Below are 20,206 nucleotides of genomic sequence, written 5' to 3' on the forward strand. Positions count from 1 at the left end.
TTTAGCACTGGCTAATAGTGGTAAAGTGTGCAGAATATTAAGGCCAGCAAAAACAGGATAAGCAAAACTAGGAGGCAAAACTAGGAGGGGTGCAGGCAAAAGGTTTGGAGGAAGGCAATCCGAAGGTTAATAGGTCTAACACTGCCGGAATATGAGAAAGAAACCCTCAAGGTATTCTGGGGTAGAAAATAGGGCTAGGACTCAGAATTGTCTAATGCCCCATTTTCCTCATTTGGTTCTATTCCTTAGCTACCCTTCTCAGCTACCTCATTAATAAAGATAGTTTCCAGTATTTTCAGGTTTTAGTCTCCCAAAATGAAAACCAGCATTTCATTTGCAGTACAAACACCACCTTCTTCCAGAACTCAGTTTAGCCCCCACCCCTTGCTTATTTTGCCAAATTTTGGGTAGATCAAAAGAAAGTAGCCAAACGCTTCTATTGTTTGCAGTAGACAAATTCATTTCTCATCTATGGGTACTCCACTTTCCTAACAGGGCCTTCATGGAGGATATCATCATAGGAGCTTCCTGGAAGAAGGTTTTAAGTATAAGAGTAATAGTTTTTATTTTAAAGAATTAGGCTGCCTTCTGTTTGATTTGGCATGACTTTATCTTCTTTAGGAATCAATCTGCTGATGGCCATACATACATGACACTGAAGTGACAGAGCTTTGTGAATGGCAACAGCTGATGGCACAGAGGAAACATTGTAAGCACTTGTTCTCTGGAGAGCATTTCACAGCATTATTTGTGGGCCTTTCTGTCATTACAGATGACTACCCTCTTTGGACTAGCCAGCCTTAGTAATGGCACTCACAATCAGGACACATCTGTATTGGGATATACACTAATCTACAAAAGAAAGTTCACCCTCTTCAGATTCTGGGATTATGCTATTCCGACATATATCTGACCTTCGCTTCTTACACACCATGTCCTATCTGCAGATAAATCTAACCTCACATGACAAATAACATGCAAACATTTCAAATTATCATAATTAAAAAAGCAAAAACATTTTCAGAAGCCTTGGGTGAAAACGTAAAGAGACCTCTTTCTGTAATTTCTTGTAGAGGCTTATCATCCTTAGCAAATGCCCCTAACAACATACACAGTGTGAATGATCTGGACATTTGTATGACACACGACCTGCCAATATCTCATTTAGGTGGAGATACAAACTGAATAGCATTTCGGAGTTGCTCTGGACTGCAAATCCCAGAGAATTACACTATCGGCTTTCAAAGTGCATACAGCCATGTGCACTTATGCGGTGGGTGAAATGCTTGTTTCCAGTTCAGGGAGGACCTGGCCTGGCAGTTCGGGCTGGACTGTTCCCATTGGGCGCAGGGTCAAGACTGATTTGCATATGGCTGGGTCCGAACTGGAATGGCATGGTGAGCAAAAAAATGATGGATTTAGGCCCAGATCTCTGTACTGGGGTGGATATATGACACTGTCCTGTCCATCAATTGCTCTTTTTCCAATTGTTACCCTGAGTGGGACAGGTATGCCCAGACTTGGTCCCCTGCTCTCCATCCCACTAGAGTCAAGCTATCCTGGCTGATGAAGGGTGAAACCCCAAAACCGGTCCTAGGATGTTTGTTTCCAGTTCAGGGAGGACCTGGCCTGGCAGTTCCGGCTGGACTGTTCCCATTGGGCGCAGGGTCAAGACTGATTTGCAAATGTTTGGGTCCAAACTGGAATGGCATGGTGAGCAAAAAAATTATGGATTTAGGCCCAGATCTTTATACTGGTGTGAATGTATGACATTGTTATGCATTCTGTCCATTAACTGTTCTTTTTGCATTTGTCACACCAAGTGGGACGGGAATGTGCAGACGTGGATCCCGTGATCTCAATGCCACTGGTGTCAAGCTATCCTGGCTGATGAGGGGTGAAACCCCGAAACCGGTCCTAGGATGCTTGTTTCCAGTTCAGGGAGGACCTGGCCTGGCAGTTCGGACTGGACTGTTCCTTTTGGGCGCAGGGTCAAGACTGCTGGGTCCAAACTGGAATGGCATGGTGAGCAAAACAATGATGGATTTAGGCCCACATCTCTGTACTGTGGTGAATGTATGACATTGTTCTACATTCTGTCCATCAATTGTTCTTTTTGCAACTCACATGACAAATAACATGCAAACATTTCACATTATCATAATTAAAAAAGCAAAAACATTTTCAGAAGCCTTGGGTGAAAACGTAAAGAGACACCATTCACTAATATCCTTTAGATGCTTATCATCCTTAGCAAATGCCCCTAACAACATACACAGTGTGAATGATCTGGACATTTTTATGACTCACGACCTGCCAATATCTCGTTCAGGTGGGGATGCAAACTGAATAGCATGTCAGAGGTGCTCTGGACTGCAAATCCCAGAGGATTACACTATTGGCTTTCACAGTGCATACAGCCCTGTGCACTTAAGCGGTGGGTGAAATATGCCTTTCTGGCCATGGGAGTTTGAGATACACATATCTGGCCATGGGGGAAAGGAATGGAGGGTTAGTAGAAATTTATGTGGAGTTCACCTCCTTCCTGATTCATACACTCAGTCTGAATAACTGAGTTTGGTGCATTGTGTAAACTGTTTAAAATGTCCCTGGCACCATTGAACCTCACCTCTGTCAGTGAACTCTGTTTCAGTTGTGTTGTAATGAAGTACTATGTTAAAACAACAGTTTTTGGGTTTTCAACATTGCCACAATAATCTCAACATGTGCAAGTGATTCCAGAGCCTGGGCGCAGGTCCATAGGAACCATAGCAGCATTATATATAGCCATACTTTGCACATCACATTCTATCAGTGGGTAACACTTGCATTCCTTCTAGTTGAATAGGCTATCACAGAGAGTTTTCATGAAATGTCAAAAAATGGTTCTTATTTTGTTTTGCTCACGTACTCCTGAAAATGTGAGTGATGGAAATGGATAAGGTTTATAAAGGGACTTAGTTACGCTTGTACAAGTTGGGCAATTGGTTCTAGGCTGTAAACAGGGATAGCGGTACTATGTTATAAATGGGTCAGACATTTTATGGAATGGTATTTTCAGGGGTAAAGGCATTAGGGCAGTGGAATAAAAAAGCAAATTAAAAATTGCAAGTTTTAAAAATGTCTGTATATCTGAAGAAATTTGAAATTGGAAGCAATGAATGAAGTTAAGGCAAGCAACAGCCCCATTTCTCACAAGCAACCTCTAGGAAATGCATAACACAAATATGTCAGTAGGGCAAACAGATGTCAGATAATTGGTTTGTATGCAGACACATGAAACGTGGCATTGATTATGGAACAAGGAGTCAGTTTATAACAAAATAAAACACTAAAAGCAGCCACTATATGTTCTTCCAACAGTTGAGTATCAAATCTGAATTTAAAGGGAGCAGGAAGGCAGAGAGCGACAGAAGATCAGACACTCTTGTACACACAGCCTTACTAAATACATAATATGGTATTTATTTTATGGTTCATGTCGAATTATTGAATGTGTAGTTAACATGGGTCATACAAATATTTTCCAAGTAGTTGATGTAAAATGTTCCCATTCTTCATCACAATCCCTAGAATTAAGCATGTCCCTGGCTGCACAGTTTTCTGCATAGTTATGGATTTACCACAATCGTTACATACTCCATCATCTCTTGAATAATTTGCAGATTTCAGCTTTTAACTATCTATCTCAAATGGATTAAAAATTACAAAACAAAAGTCCGGTACTTGCATGGAGGGGGCAGAGGACTACAGGCCCCAAGTATCCTTGCGGCAGGCCACCACTCACACTGCTGTCATTGCGCCAGGAGGCGCCTATATACTTTGCCTGAGGCTCCTGTGGCGCAGGACGCCTGGTACTTGCGTGGAGGGGGCAGAGGAATCCCAGTCCCAAGTATTCTTGTAGCAGGCCACCGCTCACGCTGCTGTCGTTGCTCGAGGAGGCGCCTGTTTACTTTGCCTGGGGATTTTGTGGGATGGAATACGCAAGGGTTACACCCGGGCATGTGCCCAGGTGAAGACAGGCCCAAAAGCAGGCCCATCTGTGCCCATCTGCAGCTGGACAAGGCTGAGCTGGGACCATCCTCTTGGCCAGTCGGACCCCTTGTTTAGGACAGCATCTCAACTTTCAGGCCAGTATCTACACCGCCATTCAGCATCCCTGGGGTGATTAGGAAGTATGCGCAGTAAGTATCAGCTTTGCTACTCTTTCACACTATTGCAGTGGCTTGTGAATGCTGTGCCCTGCCTACTGTGGTCCTTGCAAAAACTGTCACACTGCCATTTCACCATCATGGGGAAGAGGAAGGCCCTACCCACTATGACACCCAAGGACCAATCCCTCTTAACAATTGACTCCTTTCTGGCAAAAGCCATGGGGGCAATTTCTAAAGAAATCGACCAGGCTGAAATGTGACTTTTGATTGGATCAGGAAGCTCTGGGTCTTTGCCCACAGATGTGTCATTGATAACTGCACCAAATGTATGGTGGCAGGCACAGGAGTGAGTCGCCTTGGTTCCAAAATCTTCAGGCTTATCACCTAATCCTGCTGCGGATATGGTTCTCTCCCCTGGCCCTTCCACATCTAGGCTCCTTCTTTTATCCCCGAACACCGACGTTGTGAGCCCCCCAGTCCCCAAACGGGAGCGGAAGGCAAAAAAGATAGATGATGTTCCGGTTACACAGAAGGAGATTGCGGGCGTATATGGGAGAAATAGCCCAGAGGACACGGCGGTCCACCTGACTCCTGTACCACAAAAATTCACAGCCACCTTCACTGACTTATTGGCCCCTCTTTGGGTCAGACTTGACAATTTGGAGGCAGTTTCTAGGGAACTGTCAAGTAGAATGGACAGAATTTTGACCCTCACAGATAAGATTCCCTTCCCCTTACCACTGAAGACTCAAATTACAACCACTGACATGCCTCCCACCGATCTCCCTAGCTGTAGTCAGCCGGGCACTGGAAACCACTAGACCCAGGCTGTAACTAGTCTGAAATCCTTTTTTGGGCCTAGTGAACCCCACTTTAACACTGGTGACTCAGTCTCTACCAAGTTGCCTCCTTTGGCACCTAATGTGACAGGTGAAACTCAACCTGGTAGCCGGTTAGTCACTGGGTGCCCACTACTGATGATTAATCTCCCCCGTCCTATTCTCCTTACACTGTTGTCCTGACTGAGGTCCCTGGGCTCACCACACATAATCTGGAAACCACTGGCAACTTATTAATAAAGCTTCACTTTGGTTAGGTAAACACACAAGCTATAGTGGTTGGGACTATCAAAACATCTTGATGGCATGCAGGGTCTCATCGATAGGGCCCTCTAGGAAAACTCTTGGGGGAGATTGTATAATTATTAGTGTCAGTTACCCTGAATTGGCACAAAGAATTCTGAGTGGTACCTCAAAAGCTTTTTTTAACGACCACCCATATGTGCCTCAAGTGTAGAACAGCCTCTGGGCAGTGAGTGTGCAGAAATCATATTGGGGGATATGATATCAAATCCTTATGTTCCATTGATAGATCTTAATGATCTGGACTGACTCCCTGAGAGAGAAGGTAAACACACTCCGTCGGTCCACCAACTGGGCACATTACCACAGAGCACGGTAGAGAATAGGGATTTATCCCCCCCAAAACCAATCATCCCTCAATTTTATTGCATTCCCCACCAGCAACTCACAGCCTACGAGGGCCTCGAATTCACCAGCCACCACTATAAATTCCACCATGGGCTTTACCCGCAGACCCAGGAAGGACCTAAGACTCATTTCTTGGAATGTGACTGGTTTGTCCTCTAAGTTCTCAGATGAAAGGTGTATATAGTTTATTAAGTCTTTTACAATCATTTGCCTGCAAGAGACATGGGAAGTCAAGAATAATTTTTTCATGGAGGGGTACAAGACCATATTCTGCCCAGCGATGGGTTCTAGTGGGTGTAGAGATGGGGAGGTCCTACATTTTTTTGTAGCTCTCGAGTATTTTGGCACTATGCAGATCATGAATTGTAGCCCGTGTCCAAACTTTTTACACTTGTCACCTAACACACGACCTTGCCCGATTTTAGAGGATTTGCACATGGAGCATACTATAAAAGGGGAGGCGATAAATAGTTTCCTGCATGCGCACAATTTGGTTTTTACTCTAGACAAGCTGATAAACCAGCCTAATCCTCAAATCCCCCTAACATAGAAAGGAAGAGGGTCCACGATCATTGATTTCGTCATTGTCTCTGCTTGTATGAATTGGCTTCCTGTTTCCTTCCACATCTTACATAGTCCCTTCAGTGACCATAACCCTTTGTCCTTGTCTATGGAGGGGGTAGGGAACCATTCAGAGGGCCCGCGAAAGCTCCTGGGAGCTTTATCCCCCACTGACCAGGGGAGGCATTTACGCTGCTCGCAAACAGATGCTAAGGTGCTTAATCGTAGTCTTTTCACAGTCTGAAAGCAGGAGATACTTACCTGCTTGGACCCTTTAGCGCCTGGGAGGAGGTTTTAAATTCTTTTGCCTCCATCACCCAGTCGGTTTCTGGTCTATTATCGATCCCTGTGTTTGGGCAACGCCAGGATCATCCCTCATGGTTTGACTCTGAGTGCTCCCAGGGCCTCCGGCATCTGAAGAAAGCCCTTAAGCAGTCGCCTCGCGACAGGGAATGGGTGGCAAACTGCAGGCGAAACTATAAGGGGGGCCAGAAGAACAGAGGCACCAATTACTTAAACAGGCATAGGCTGATCTAACCAAAGCTAGCAAACTGAGGAATTCTACACTTTTCTGGAAGAAGTTTTAAAGTCCCTGTTTTTCGGAGCCATCAAGATCTGTCTTATGTCACCACATCACCCCGAAACAGTGTGTCGCCCGTTTTGATAGTGTATATAATTTTGGCCTTCTTGAAGGGTCTCGCATTGATACTGCTCCCAGCATGGACAACACATCAGTCACCTTCTCGTTGGAGGGGCATTGAGTCTTTGTCCCGTAACAAGGCGCCAGGCCCCGATGGGATCCCTCCAGATCTTTTCCAGGACAACATTGAGGTTTAGGCCTCGGTTCTGACACTTGTGTTAAATGCAGCAGCGAAAAAAGGGATCCTGCCCTCTTGGTCAACTGCCACCATTATACCAATTTATAAAAAGTGGGATAAGGACATCCCGCAATGCTACCACCCTATTTCCCTAACTGATGCTGTAGTTAAGGTGCTGGACCGGATCCTTTTATCTACACTCTCTTCATGGGTGGATGCAAATCAAACAATATCTGAGGTCCAGTTTGGCTTTCACCTGGGCAAGTCAACTATTGAGCAATGCCTTAATATCTCTCTATTAATAAAAAAATACACAGTTGCACAACCGGGAGCGGTGTTATTAGCATTTAAGGACCTTATATCCGCCTTTGATTGGGTAATCAGCAGAGGTTGTGGGACTTATTGACTTCTTTGGGCGTTGATCCCGCCATTGTATCCTTATTAATGAATCTGCATGCCCATAATACAGCGGCAGAAAGATTTTCTCAGTGGGGGGGGCCTTACTGTATATTTTAATTACACTAGGGGGGTTTACCAAGGCAGCATCTTAGCCCCTTTTTTGTTCACAATTTATATAAATTGTTTAGAAGCTGCCTTCCTGGCATTACAATCTGATTGCCCCAGAGTCGGAAGTAAATCTTTGTCAGTGATACTATATGCCAACAACACAGTGCTTATCGCTCACTCTGCCCTGGGCCTGCAGGTTTTAATTGACGTGTTGTTGATTTTATGGATAGACTATACCTGTCAATCAACTTTACAAAGTCATACGTTTTGGAAGTTGGACCCCGGGGTCTTCGGTCTAAATCCTTCAAAGCGGGATCTCACCCTTTGGGGAAGTACCTGGCCTTCCCCGATCTGGGAATTCTATTTGGGGAAAACATAAACTAGAAAACATTAAAGGAGGGAAAGTTGAGTGACCTGAACAAATCTATAGGGGCTATTGCCAGCTATGCACATAGACTGGAATCTTGGGCACCAGAGGTGATTTTAAAATTATATCAGTCTATGTGCACATCAAAGGTGTTATATGGTAGTAAAGTCTGGGGGTGTACAACAACAAACAAGCTACAAGTGGCCCAAAAGAAGTTTTTGCGTTGGGTTCTGAAGGTCCCTCAAAGTACTCCCTCCTATGCATTAACCGAAGAACTTGGCGTTAATTTTTTGGCCGACCAGGTGGGAGTTAAGGCTCTGCTGTGCTGGGTAGAAATATGGTCTAGGGAGAATAAGGACCTAAATCGCCTGCTCCTTTGAGACTGCCTGTCATTGGAGCATGCCTTTAAAACTCCCTGGTTACTGAATGTTAAGAAGTCTTTTTTTGCTCTAGGTAGGCCAGATATTTTTCTTTCACGTGATTCAGCAATGCCTCAGGACCTTAACATTGTAAAAGAGTCAAAAATAAACTCCAGGAAATATTCGTCTGTCCTTCGCAAAAATAGAGAGATCCGGAAACCAACAGTAAGGGCGCATGCCTTGTTAAAGACAGTTGAGGGTCAGGAAAACTATCTCTCTAACCTTACTGAGGCAACCAACAGGTTTTTAGTCACCAGTTTTAGGTTCAACATGATTCACTATCTTTTGGCATCTCCTTCTGGTTGTGTTCCCCCAAAATGAGATCACACTGTGGCTGTGACTCTAGGTCTCCACAGGACACATTACATTTTGTCCTTTTATGCAAATGTTTTACCCTCCCAAGAAGGCAGGGGCATATTAACAAGCGGCAGTGATAATTATCGCTGGCCGCGCCTAGCGTGAGTTTCCCTAGCGCCGGCTGTCGCTGTAATTCATTCACAAGCTAGCGCTGTATTTACAACGCTTAGCGCATTGGCGATGAAAATTTCAGCGATTGCAGGGAAATGTCCCAACATCCCTGGAAAACCAGCTATGTTCCCTGCAAAACAGCGATGACCTTGCTGATACGACCCTGTGGTCGTAACCCCACATTCCACCTCCCATGCAAAGTATGCCTAACACCGGATTTTAGGAGACGTTAAAATCCAACGTTAATGGCTGGTTAGTGCGATTTTGTTTATCGCTACTGTGAGAAGTTGGCCTGGCATATGCTGGTCACTAGTTATAGTGGCCACCTTGCACCAGTCCAATTCAACTCTTTTGGTAGATAGGTTTAAGACAACCTTATAAAGAAAGCTATCCTAGTTGTAGCTGTGGAGAGCAGCCTTCAGGCTAAGTCTCAGAGGAATGTAAAGCAGCTTGTTTTACCTTATAATCTCTTGAATTACCAAATGAAAGGACACCACACAGGTATATATATCAAATATATATGTATTTATTTCTAGACACACTCTACTAATCTCTTTATGAGATTAGAAGCCAGATACACATTCAAAATTCAACGTTTCTCAATGAGTTAAGCACAAATATGGCTGGAGCCCTAGGGGCGTACCAGACCATATACTGCAAAATGACAAGGCCTAGGGCCTATAGAATCGCTGGGGCTTCACCACTGCAGTGGCAGCAGGTAAGTAGTAGGCCCACGGCAGACGCGTGCAGTGTGTGAACACAGCCGCGGGTTCCCTATTGATTATAATGGAGCAAGTCGCGGTTTGATTTTTAAAGTTTTAGGGTACTTCGAGGAAGTCTACAAGCAAGCCACTTACAAGGTAAGTAATTCGAGGGCCAACACACACTAGGGCACTGGAGTGCACGAGTTACCTCACCCAGGGAAGCCGGGTGCATAGTTGTCTTTTGGTGTCGGGTCGCGTCGCTGTTTTCTATGGAGACCAAAGAAGACTTGCTGCTTGTGTCGACTGAAGAAGTGTACGGTGGAATCCAAGGGTGGATTCAAGATGCTGAAGACCTGAAAATTGAAGGGACAGTGTTCAAAGTCACTTGCCAGTGGCCGGTGGCCAGGAAGATGGATGACCACAGATGTTGGGTGATTTCAGGTCATCGATGGTGTTTTGACTCTTCGCTCACGAGGTCCAGGAACACTCGACAATGACCAGGAGCTGGATTTGGAGTGCTCCACAACGTCTGCAGCTGACTGCGGTATCGGCAACCGGATTGGAGCCAACAAGCCTTGGCAACTGCAAGTCTTGTGTGGAGTAAAGAAAGTCAATGGTGCAGACCAGCAAGGTCTGAGGTACTCACCCAGCAAAGGTAAATGAGAGCAGGCCTGGAGCAACCAGGGGAGCCCTTTGAGTTGATAAGAAAGTCTTTGGGGGACCCGCAAGCCAATGGGCAAGAGATCACAAAGATGCCTCTTCAGGAAATGCTTCACAGGAGCCCACGGTCACTCGAGATGGGGTAGACCTCTGATTTTCACTGCAAGGCCTGCTGGAGGCTTGGGCCACAAATGGTGTAATGCACAAGTTCGTTGAAAATCGTGAAGGGGTTGCACTCAACAATAGTGCATGGACCCCGGGTATTGCTGTTCCTTGTCACTCGTGGGGTCCACTCGCCACAGCTCTGCTGGGGACTCACAATGGCTAACAAGAAATCAGGAAATCCACTTCCAGGGCTGCAGGGACTTCGAACTCCGGCGGGAGCGGGAAAGTTTGTGACCATTGATTAAGGTTCTTGGTGCCTGCCAAGCAGGGGAGTCACTCCTTGACTCCAAGGGAGATTCTTCTGTCTTCCAAAGGTAGTGTAATGTCGAAGGGCCAAGATTCTTCTTTGTAGAGCGTCGTCCAGGGTTATCTGTTTTGCAATGGCATGGTTTGCTATCTTATAGTGAAGATAGGGGAGGGACTAGCTCTATGACCACTCCTCTGGGAGGGTCAGGGTAGGGGGTGGTTACACCCACTTCCCTTTGTCCAGTTTCGCGCCAGAGCAGGGACAGGTAGCCCCTGAACCGGTTTGAACTGGCCTATGCACAGAGGAGCCTTCTGCTCCCCCAGGGCAGGTCTTCAAAGCACTCTAGGAGTGCACACACCAAGCTCCAATACACTAAATCCTGTCTGGAAGGTGGTGACACCTCCCTGTGACAGGATGCCTTTTGTTGGGCTTCCTCCACTGCGAGTTTCAGTCAGCAGCAGGAGGGCAACCCAGTGTCTGTGCTGGTGGCATCCATTTTGTGATGCCAGGGCTCTTTCAGATTTCTGTTGTTTTACATGTCGTCCCCTCTAGAAAGGTGGGACCATGCTCCCACATCATGGGCTGATATGTGGGTATGATTCCAAGTTGTTTGACACCAAACACGACATGTTTTGATGCAGTCATTCGAAAGTTAGCATTTTAATGCACTTAAGAGTATATGGTTTAACCGCATCCACAAACAGCCATAGAGAATAGACTCTGGTAGCTGCAGAGTGGCCCTGCTCAGGCAGAGGCACCCCCTCACATTGTAAACCACGCACCCTGCCCGCAGGATTGATAGGGCCTGCCATAGGGATGTCTGATAGGTTTATATGTGTGTGTATGGTGAGATATAGAAACCTATATCTCAGTGAGGAGTGCTAACACTACCTCACACAGGCTGCAGTAGCAGGCCTGTGGTGTCAGATTGAGTCTGCTTCCCAGGGGTGGCATAATACATGCTTCAGCCCCTGGTAGGTCTGTGAAGTGCCTATGCCCTAGGTACCTAAGGTACCATATACGAGGGGCTCATAAGGTACCACAGTATCCAATCACTAGTGCATCTAATATGCACACCAAGTCGTTTAGAGAGAACAGAGAGACTGGGGCCCCGATTAGCAGGGACCCAGCCAGACTAGGGCCAGTAACCAGTGTAAACATCAGAAAAAAGTGCGGGCAACATAAGTGCAGATCCTACTCTCCTACAGCTACGCCGGCCGGGGTATTGTTGTAAATATCGTGAAGCTGCCTTTGCGATATTTTCCCATGTAGTCTATTGAGGCACGCCTACTTTGCATCTCATTAACGATGCGATGCAAAGGGGTTCTAAATCACGGAAACACGCGCTGTGTGTCCTTGCTAATATTGCGATAAAATTATCGCCGCTTTTTGGCCGAAAACGGACGCTAAAGCGGCGATAATTTTATCTCCCCCTCTTGTTTATATGCCACGCAGTTTCTTTGCTCCCTTTTAAAGAGCTTGAAGTTTAGGCAAGTCAGAGTGGCGCTCATGTATTTACAGCTGGTGCCTAATGAATTCATACTTTGTGCGATGACAAATTTCTTGCGGGCCGCATATAGACCAAGGTTATCTAGACCCAATTGACCATTGAATGGCTATTTGTGTTTTTGCATAATTTTCTCACACCCCTTTTTAATCACCCGTGACCAGAAGTTATGTTTTATCTTAACTTTTAAACTGGATGTGTTGTGTTTTATTTGAACTTTTAATTGGATTTGTAATGATGATTTTCTTATTGTATGATTGTATCTTACATGTTTCTGATTGCTCCTGAATAAAGATTTATTACTTTTACTGAAAAAAAGCACCACACATAGTGCTGCACAGTGACTGCCATTTTGTCGCACAGAGTCAAGTCACCTTTCAGTTGGTGATAGCTGTATTTAGGAGCTACTCGAATAATATTAAGGTGAAACCTTTGAAAAGCCATTGTTTACATGTGTAAAAATGACACAATAGCGAAGTATTACTGCTTCAAAATATGCCAAATTAGGCCGCATAATTTTCTTTTTCTTGCCACATAATTTAGCGAACCCTGCCACATAATTTAGTGTTTCCCTTGCAGCGTAATTCCATTCCAGTGACCCTTCCCTTTGTTCATCACTTCAATCCTCAAGTCAACTTTCGTTTTTTCAGTCAGAAAGGACCAGTTCTGCATTTAAAGAAAGGAAAGTAAGGAGAGAGAGGGCGATTCAAGTGCAAGTTCGAGAATCTTGTTGAAACACACTTCTCTTAATACACAATCGACATTTTCTGGGACTGATTTCTCAGCGTTCAGCACTATTTCTTTTCGTTTCAGCGGCACTAGCGCTATTTCGTGTTCACCCACCACTCCCTAGCTATGTAAAAATAGATTTTGAGTTCTTTCTATTTAAATGTCAATTTATCAAGCACAGCCGTGGTGAAATAATTATGAGCAGACCAAAATTTAGCATACTTTGCAAAACAAAAAATTAGACTCTCGTGTTCTGCCTTAATACCGACTAAATTTGGTTGGAGAGAAATATTTTCGATCTGAGCATCTTAATTTAATCACTTATATCTCGCTGTAACACTGTGCATGCGACTATAGCACCCTGAAATAAATGACTGATCTCTCTCGACATGTCTTTTCCATTGTTTTTCAGACGACTGAATAAAAACGGAATTGAAGAAATACAGAATCACGCGTTCAACGGCACACACTTGAACGAACTGTAATTGTCCTTTTTTATCTCGAGTATCACAGTCAGTGAATTTTGAATAGGTAATGGGGAGTCTCGCATACTGCTGCTTACCGGTGTCTTTCCATCTGATTTTACAGAAATCTTAGTGACAATCAGAGGCTGGAGAAATTGCCCGACCAAGTGTTTCAAGGAGCCACGGGACCAGTGATTTTGTAAGTGCTGAATCTTGAGATCCACCAATCTCGCTGGTATTTCTAAATGCATTCAGAGCAGCTTTACAAATGAAATTGCAGCAAGTTAGTTTCATAAAACAACACACTTATGTCATTCGCGTTATGGTAAAGACAAAAGCATTTTTTGCATAAGGACATTTTCTTGCATTATACTACAACATCAAATTGTAATTTTTTTTTCAATTTTTGGAGGTTCTCCTGCCTCAAACATTCGAATGCACAGTTATTTGATCTAAGTGTTCACTTTCAGCTTCATACTTCCCTTCGAAAGAAGCGCATATACAGGGCCCAGGTTAACCGAGCTGATAAAGTTACCTTTTAAAGCCCAGCGTGCAGAGTTACTTTTGCGGTAGAGGAACCCGCGCGGAGCCGGGAGAGCACTGCAGACGCTTGTTTTTGTAGCGCAAAGAGCAGACCGTGCATCACTGGTGATCGTCGCTGTAGCATGAAGATCCTGTCTGGCATCATGGACAGTTGTTGCTTGAGCTTTGCGTTGGCGGTCACCGTGGGCTGTCAATACAGTAATGTAAAGTGCAGCTCTTGTGTTGCCACTTGTCTCTGTTGCTCGCTGTAAAGCAAACAGTCGGGTTCACTGGGTTCGTGTCGGTGGTTGGTGCAGGTGTACAGATCTTGTCAAAAAACAGACCCTTTCAGGGTTGGGAAGAGCCCAAAGCTTCAGGAGTTCTCCTTTTCTTTTCAGAGAAGCTCAATTGATGCTACAGCAACGGTCCAGGTCCTGAGCCTCACCTCTTGAGGGTCAGGAACTCCAGCCGAGGTAAGCAGGGCTCAGGTAGGGCCAGTTGCAGGTATAGGCAGGTCCAGTGCAGCAGGCTAGCTAGGCAGTTGCACAGAGACCTCTGGAGCTTGTCGTGTCCCTATAGCTCAGAACAGGAGGCCGGTCAGTTGATCCTTGGAGTCACTTCAACCTACGATGAAGGGTGCCCGTCCAATCTTCCTTCTCAGACAGCATGACAGGCCTCAAGCAGCAGGGTAGTCCTCTCGCAGCAGGGCAGTCCCTTTTCTGTAGTATCCACAATCCAAGAGTGTACTGAAGAGTGGGTCAGAGGGTCCCCTTTTTAGGTCTCGCCTGACCCAGCGCATGCGCTGGTCAGGCGAGACTTATTGAGAGGGCTCCAAAAAGTGCTACCAGGCCAGCCTAGAGCTACAGTGCATGTGCGGGGACACGCGCGCCGCGCTTGACCGTGATTACTTTCACTTTCGCGGCGCTTGGCTTAGCCAATAGGTCTCACTTTTGGGACCTATAAGTATTTAGTTATGCAACTGTTGCATGGCTAAACACTTATACGGTCCCAAAGGCGAGACCTATTGGCTATGCCAATGCTTGTTATACATGGTGCCCACTTTGAAGTTGAAGAAACTTCTGGAGTTTTCCCCGTACAGAGGGGTCTGAAATTTCTTGCCTCCCTGTTCTGGTTCCTTTCTGCCTGGGGGAACAATCAACATGTGTGAAGTCCTTTGTGTGTGAGCTGGGCCGATGCCTTTGAAGTACAAGTATGGTAGGTAACAGGTCCAAGCTCCCTTGTCCCTATCAAGCTGGGATTGCGCATCATACCAACACCCAGACCCTCTGTGTGATGCTGTCTGGGAGGAATACACAAAGACAAACTATTAACTACATCTAGTCATGTGCCGCAGGAACAGGCTGCAGGTCCCAAATGGTTAGGGCAAGAAATGCAAACTTTCTAAAAGTGGTAATTTCAGAATTGTGACATAAAATCCGACTTTAATAATAAACAGTTTTTAAATCACAATTCCTCAGACATCAAACATGAAATTCTAACTTGCTCCCCAACAAATGTTTTCACTTATTAAATGTAATAAGGCAACCAAATGGTATCCAATGCGAGAGTCAGGCATCACTATAATGAAAAATTAAACAGAACATGCAAAACCTAAATTTATATGTCTAAACTTTTAATTAAAATGCACCCTGCCCTTTGGGCTACCTAGGGCCTAACTTAGAGGTGAGCTATATTCAATAAAAGGGGAGTTTAAGGTTTGGCAAGGGAGTTATATCGCCAAGTTGAATTGGCAGTTTAAAACTGCATTCAGGCAGCAATGGCAGGCCTGGGACATGTTATACGGGGCTACTTAAGTGGGAGGCACAATAAGTGATGTAAGCCCACTAGTAGCATTTAATATACAGGCCCTCGGTATATGATATACCACTCTACAAGGGACATATAAGTAAATTGAATATGTTAATCATGTGTCAGCCAAGTTTACCGTATTTTAGGGAGTGAGCACAAGTACTTTAGCACTGGCTATAAGTGGTAAGGTGCACAGAGTCCTAACACCAACAAAAACATAGTCAGCAACACAGAAAGGGAGAATGCAAAAAGTTTTGGAGAAGACCACCCTATGGCTCACAGGTCTAACAATGCAGCAAAGTAACAGATACATGAGGAGGGAGACACGTATACTGCAGGAGAGGAAATGAGGGACGGCAGTGACAAATGGAGAGCAGATTGTGGCAGGAAAAAAGTGAATGAAAGTGCAATTGGATAGGGATGCAGAGATAGGAAGAGGAACAAATGCAGTTAGGGAAGGGGTTATGGAGAAGAGGTAAGGATGGAGGGGAAAAGTGTAGATAGGGACATAGAAAGACAGGGCATGGCAGAAAATGAGGCACGGGGACCTAGAAAGGAGAAAGACAGGAATAACAGGGTATAAGTGGGAGACTGTACCAAAAAGAGATGGGAAAATAAAAGCACCGTGACAAAGGAAGACTGGAAGGTGCACATATTAAGTAAGACAAAGGGGAGGAAAGCAAAAGTAATCCTCGTTCTCTATGCTGTTTATATGTATCAATTCCAATTTTATAGAGCACAAACCTTCGCTCACACAATGTCGAATCTTGGCACTTAAAGAAGTTGAATAGCAAATGCCATCAATCAGTGGGTTGGATAATTCACCTATTAAAAGAGAAGGAATAGCCAGGTCTTCAAGCATTTCCTGAATCTTAAAATATCCGGTCTATGCCTGAAAAAAGTGGGGAAGCAGGTTCCAGCAATGTATGGCTGCTACAGAAGACAAGACAGCCATTAGTCTTGCAACAAAATGTAGGGGTCTCCAGACTACAGTGGGAATCTGATCTCAGCATATGACAAGGCGGGTACTGCAGGAAACAACCATCGAGAAGGGATCTATTTGGTGAATAGACTGCCTTATGGCTCAAGCAGAGAGAATTTGAAAAACTCTTCCCTTTACCAGTAGTCAATACAGTTGAGTCAAAATGAGCGAAATGGTAGAGCTGTTTGATATATTTAGTGTGCCCTTTCTTTTGTGATTTACAACATGCCATGTATATGGAGCATCTAAGGGCAGGAACGCATAGGTTGCCTTCCTCAAAGAGTTGAACCTTGAGTGTTTCCTGTTTCTTACTCCAGGCATGGCAGCTGGTCACATGCCAATACGTCCACCTCCTCTAGACTATTCAGGCATGGGTTCGCCCCACCCATGAAACATTCACAGTATTGATCAGATGCTGCTAAATAGCCTGCTTGGCAGGGGTGTAGCAGGCAAATTTCTCCACCATATAGCTAAAAATTATTTTTTTCTCGTCATTAAAGATCATCTTCTTGAATTTCTCAGAAATCACATTGCCTCAACAATCAAGACCACAGCAAATAGTAAATAAATGTTGCATACGGCCACACTCCTGGTTGTCGCTCCATTATGTTTATGTTCACTTATTCGTGACACATATTTGTTAATCCTCTTAGTCCTGCAATATGAGTTGGTCAGAGTTTTCCCACCCCTTCTCAAACTCCTGTCTTCCGAATTGTGAGGGTGACAAAGTTGACACCCTTTGATAAATGTCAGCAAGTCAAACAAGCCGGAGGTTAAATGGGAAAAAGAGTAGTAACTAGGAACCCCGTAAATACAGAACTCTGATGAGTCAGATTTTATCCATTGCGATAAATGGCACGGACTCCTCTGGGGCACTTATAATAACCAGGACCTAGGTATGCATTTTCTACTGAGGTTTTGTTTAGGAAAAGAATGTCAACAGAAACTCCTCCATACAGTTAGTACAATGTATCCTCGAGTTGTGGCTATGCCTGCATTTTTGTCAATTTGTCACGTGGCTATCCGACTGCAAAATTAAATAATATTGATCTCTATGTTCAGAATGTAGATTACAAAATTCTAAGCATAGTCTAATGGGTAGGTTTACATTGAAGTGTATCAGAAAAGTCGAAAATTCCCTTGTAAATCCCTTTGATGTATATAATTGATCACAGTCGCAGGTATACATTTAGGAACCCACAAATGTACAAATCTGCTCTTTTGTTTGCGAAAATGTCTCAAAGTTATTACTAAAGAAGTCTTCACCAAACTTGCAGTGCATGCATTTGGCTACTTCTCTTACATTCCATCATCTGAAAACTGAGGGCCTCATGGATGAAAGGGATATTGCGGCTGCAAGACCTGTAGTTCACAAACAAAATACCCTTTTATGATGTACAAAACCCCATTTGTGAGTCGAAAACGTCTTTCCTACTCACAATGTCAGTTTTGGTACTCATTGCAAATCATGAAGCCTGTGGTTCACGAATTCACTGGGTTTGTGACCACAAAATACCTTATTGTGATGTACAAAGCCCATTTTGTGAGTCGGAAAAGTCTTAACTATTCACAAAATGGGGTTAGGTACCCATTACAACTTACAAATGGTTTGGGGCACGAAGGGGGCAACCCTTTTCTCATTGCAACTTGTAATGGTATGTATAAATGCTTTGCCGCCACAACTCCCTTCACAAACCATTAATCAGATACAGAGGCCCGACTTTGGGTGATATATGTTTCTCTTTAAGGGATATCAGCTGCTTTTTTGCTGTTGTGTTTTTTTAAAGTGTTTGTCTCCTCAATGTGAGCATAGGAATGACGTTGTGCTTTCTCTTCTGGCTTTTATTTCTCTGTTCCAAGACATTTTCAGGGGGTCGCAAATGTGACCTGCCTAATTAACGTTCTTTAGGGAGGAGATCTTGCAACCTCTTGCAAATTCAGATTTTGCGATTCAACTGATTAGCACACCACTCACATCGTAAAATGCAGGCAGCTCTCAAACAGTTAGTACTTCATTTCCATTTATTTTCCACCTGCTCAAAAGTGCGTGATGATCTATGTGTCCTTAATGTCTGCATCTGCATAGTATATTCGCTCATGTAGCAATCTCATAATGCTGAGGCAAAACGAATAATGCACTAACATCAGGAACATTTTGAAACATAGCTATAGAAAGTGAATACAAGGTGTGCAACATTAGTGTAAGAAAGCGGGTAATCAGTTGAGGGGGTAAGTACTCACCACATGTAATAATAACAATCCTTGTCATTGCTAACTCTTATAGTCACTAAATTAACCTGTGCTTAACCCTCTGGTAGGTGGACGCAAAATCAGTTGTACATCATTTACACCTCTACCTGGGTGAGGGTCAAGTTATCACAAACTGCGGTAACAAGGAAAATCGTGACGGACATCTTAAAGCAAGGATGTGTGCTTGTGCCCCCGCTATTCAACCTCTACACTGCTGATGTGGAGTCAGCATGGAAACATGTCAACCTAATCCTGCCAAAAATTGGTGCTAGTAAAATCATGATATTACAATATGCAGACAAGATCATCCATCTGGACCACACCAGAATAAGGATCCAAAAAAGCAATCAACACCCTTCACTGATGATCAAATACGGCCATGAAGTCTACCCAGATCAATTCATCAAAGTTATGGAAAAATTCCAGCTCAAAGTCTACAAAAGGTTCTTCAGGTTCCCATCATACAGTCACTGATGCCTGGTCAGGCTGGAATATGGGCAAGAGAGACAATCATGGACCAGCATGGCGGCCTTCCTAAAGTATTAATATAGCATTATGAAAACTCCCCTCAAATCTTTGAAAGCTGTCCTTCAAAACATTTTTACATCAGGAATAAATCCTTGGTCAAATTATCTTGAAAGATCAATTGCCAATCTCCAAATAGATCAGATGAAGTTAAACAAGCTTCATGTCATCTAGAGATAAAAAGGAGCAGAAATATGGCCAATGACAGTAATATTTTTATAGAAGAGATATTGTTGCTACTGAAAAATCAAATGGAATAAATCCTACAAAATTGGATTAAAAAAAGATGGGATGCAAGTAAATTGACTCACTTTGAGTATGGGAAGGGAGCAGGAAAGCTTTTAGCATCGAAGATTAAGACAGATCAAAATAGAAATCGTATTAATGGAATCAAAGTAGGGCAGTTAGACGCCTTGTTAGCTAGTGAATCGGAGTTGGAGGAGCAATTCAGAGTATTTTCGTGGTCTCTATTCTGAAGAAGTTAGGGTTTCAGAAGATGAGGTGAATGTCTGGTTAGCAGACTCTGTTAAACCTCTAGATCTAGAGCAGAAAGATATTCTTAATCAGAAAATAACAGAAGAAGAATTTAAGATAGCCATACAAGCATCTAAGAGAGGTACAGCCGCAGGGCTGGATGGGATACCAGCGGAGCTATATAAGATCTTCGGGAAAGGCTTAACTCCTTTCCTGACAGTAATGATTAGAGAGATCTTGGAGAAAGGGATGCAATTATCAAAATAATGGAATGCAGTGACAATCACACTTATTCTGAAACCTGGCAAGGAGCCTTCTAGCTGTGATGCTTACAGATCAATATCCCTCTTGAACCCAGACTATAACATTTTTACAACAATCATT

At 44.0% G+C, this 20,206-nt stretch overlaps 1 protein-coding gene across 1 annotated transcript in view; it reads left to right on the forward strand.

Annotated features, from left to right (window-relative positions):
* The window catches only part of FSHR (follicle stimulating hormone receptor), a 2,004,148-nt gene that overhangs the window by 1,592,288 nt on the left and 391,654 nt on the right, over positions 1-20,206 (forward strand). The window contains exons 7-8 of the mRNA XM_085609366.1: positions 13,209-13,277; positions 13,385-13,459. Of these exons, the coding sequence (XP_085465492.1) occupies positions 13,209-13,277; positions 13,385-13,459 (144 nt within the window). The remainder of the gene's footprint in view (positions 1-13,208; positions 13,278-13,384; positions 13,460-20,206) is intronic.

The sequence above is a fragment of the Triturus cristatus genome, chromosome 6, assembly GCF_964204655.1.
Source record: "Triturus cristatus chromosome 6, aTriCri1.1, whole genome shotgun sequence".
Classification (NCBI taxonomy): Eukaryota; Metazoa; Chordata; class Amphibia; order Caudata; family Salamandridae; genus Triturus; species Triturus cristatus.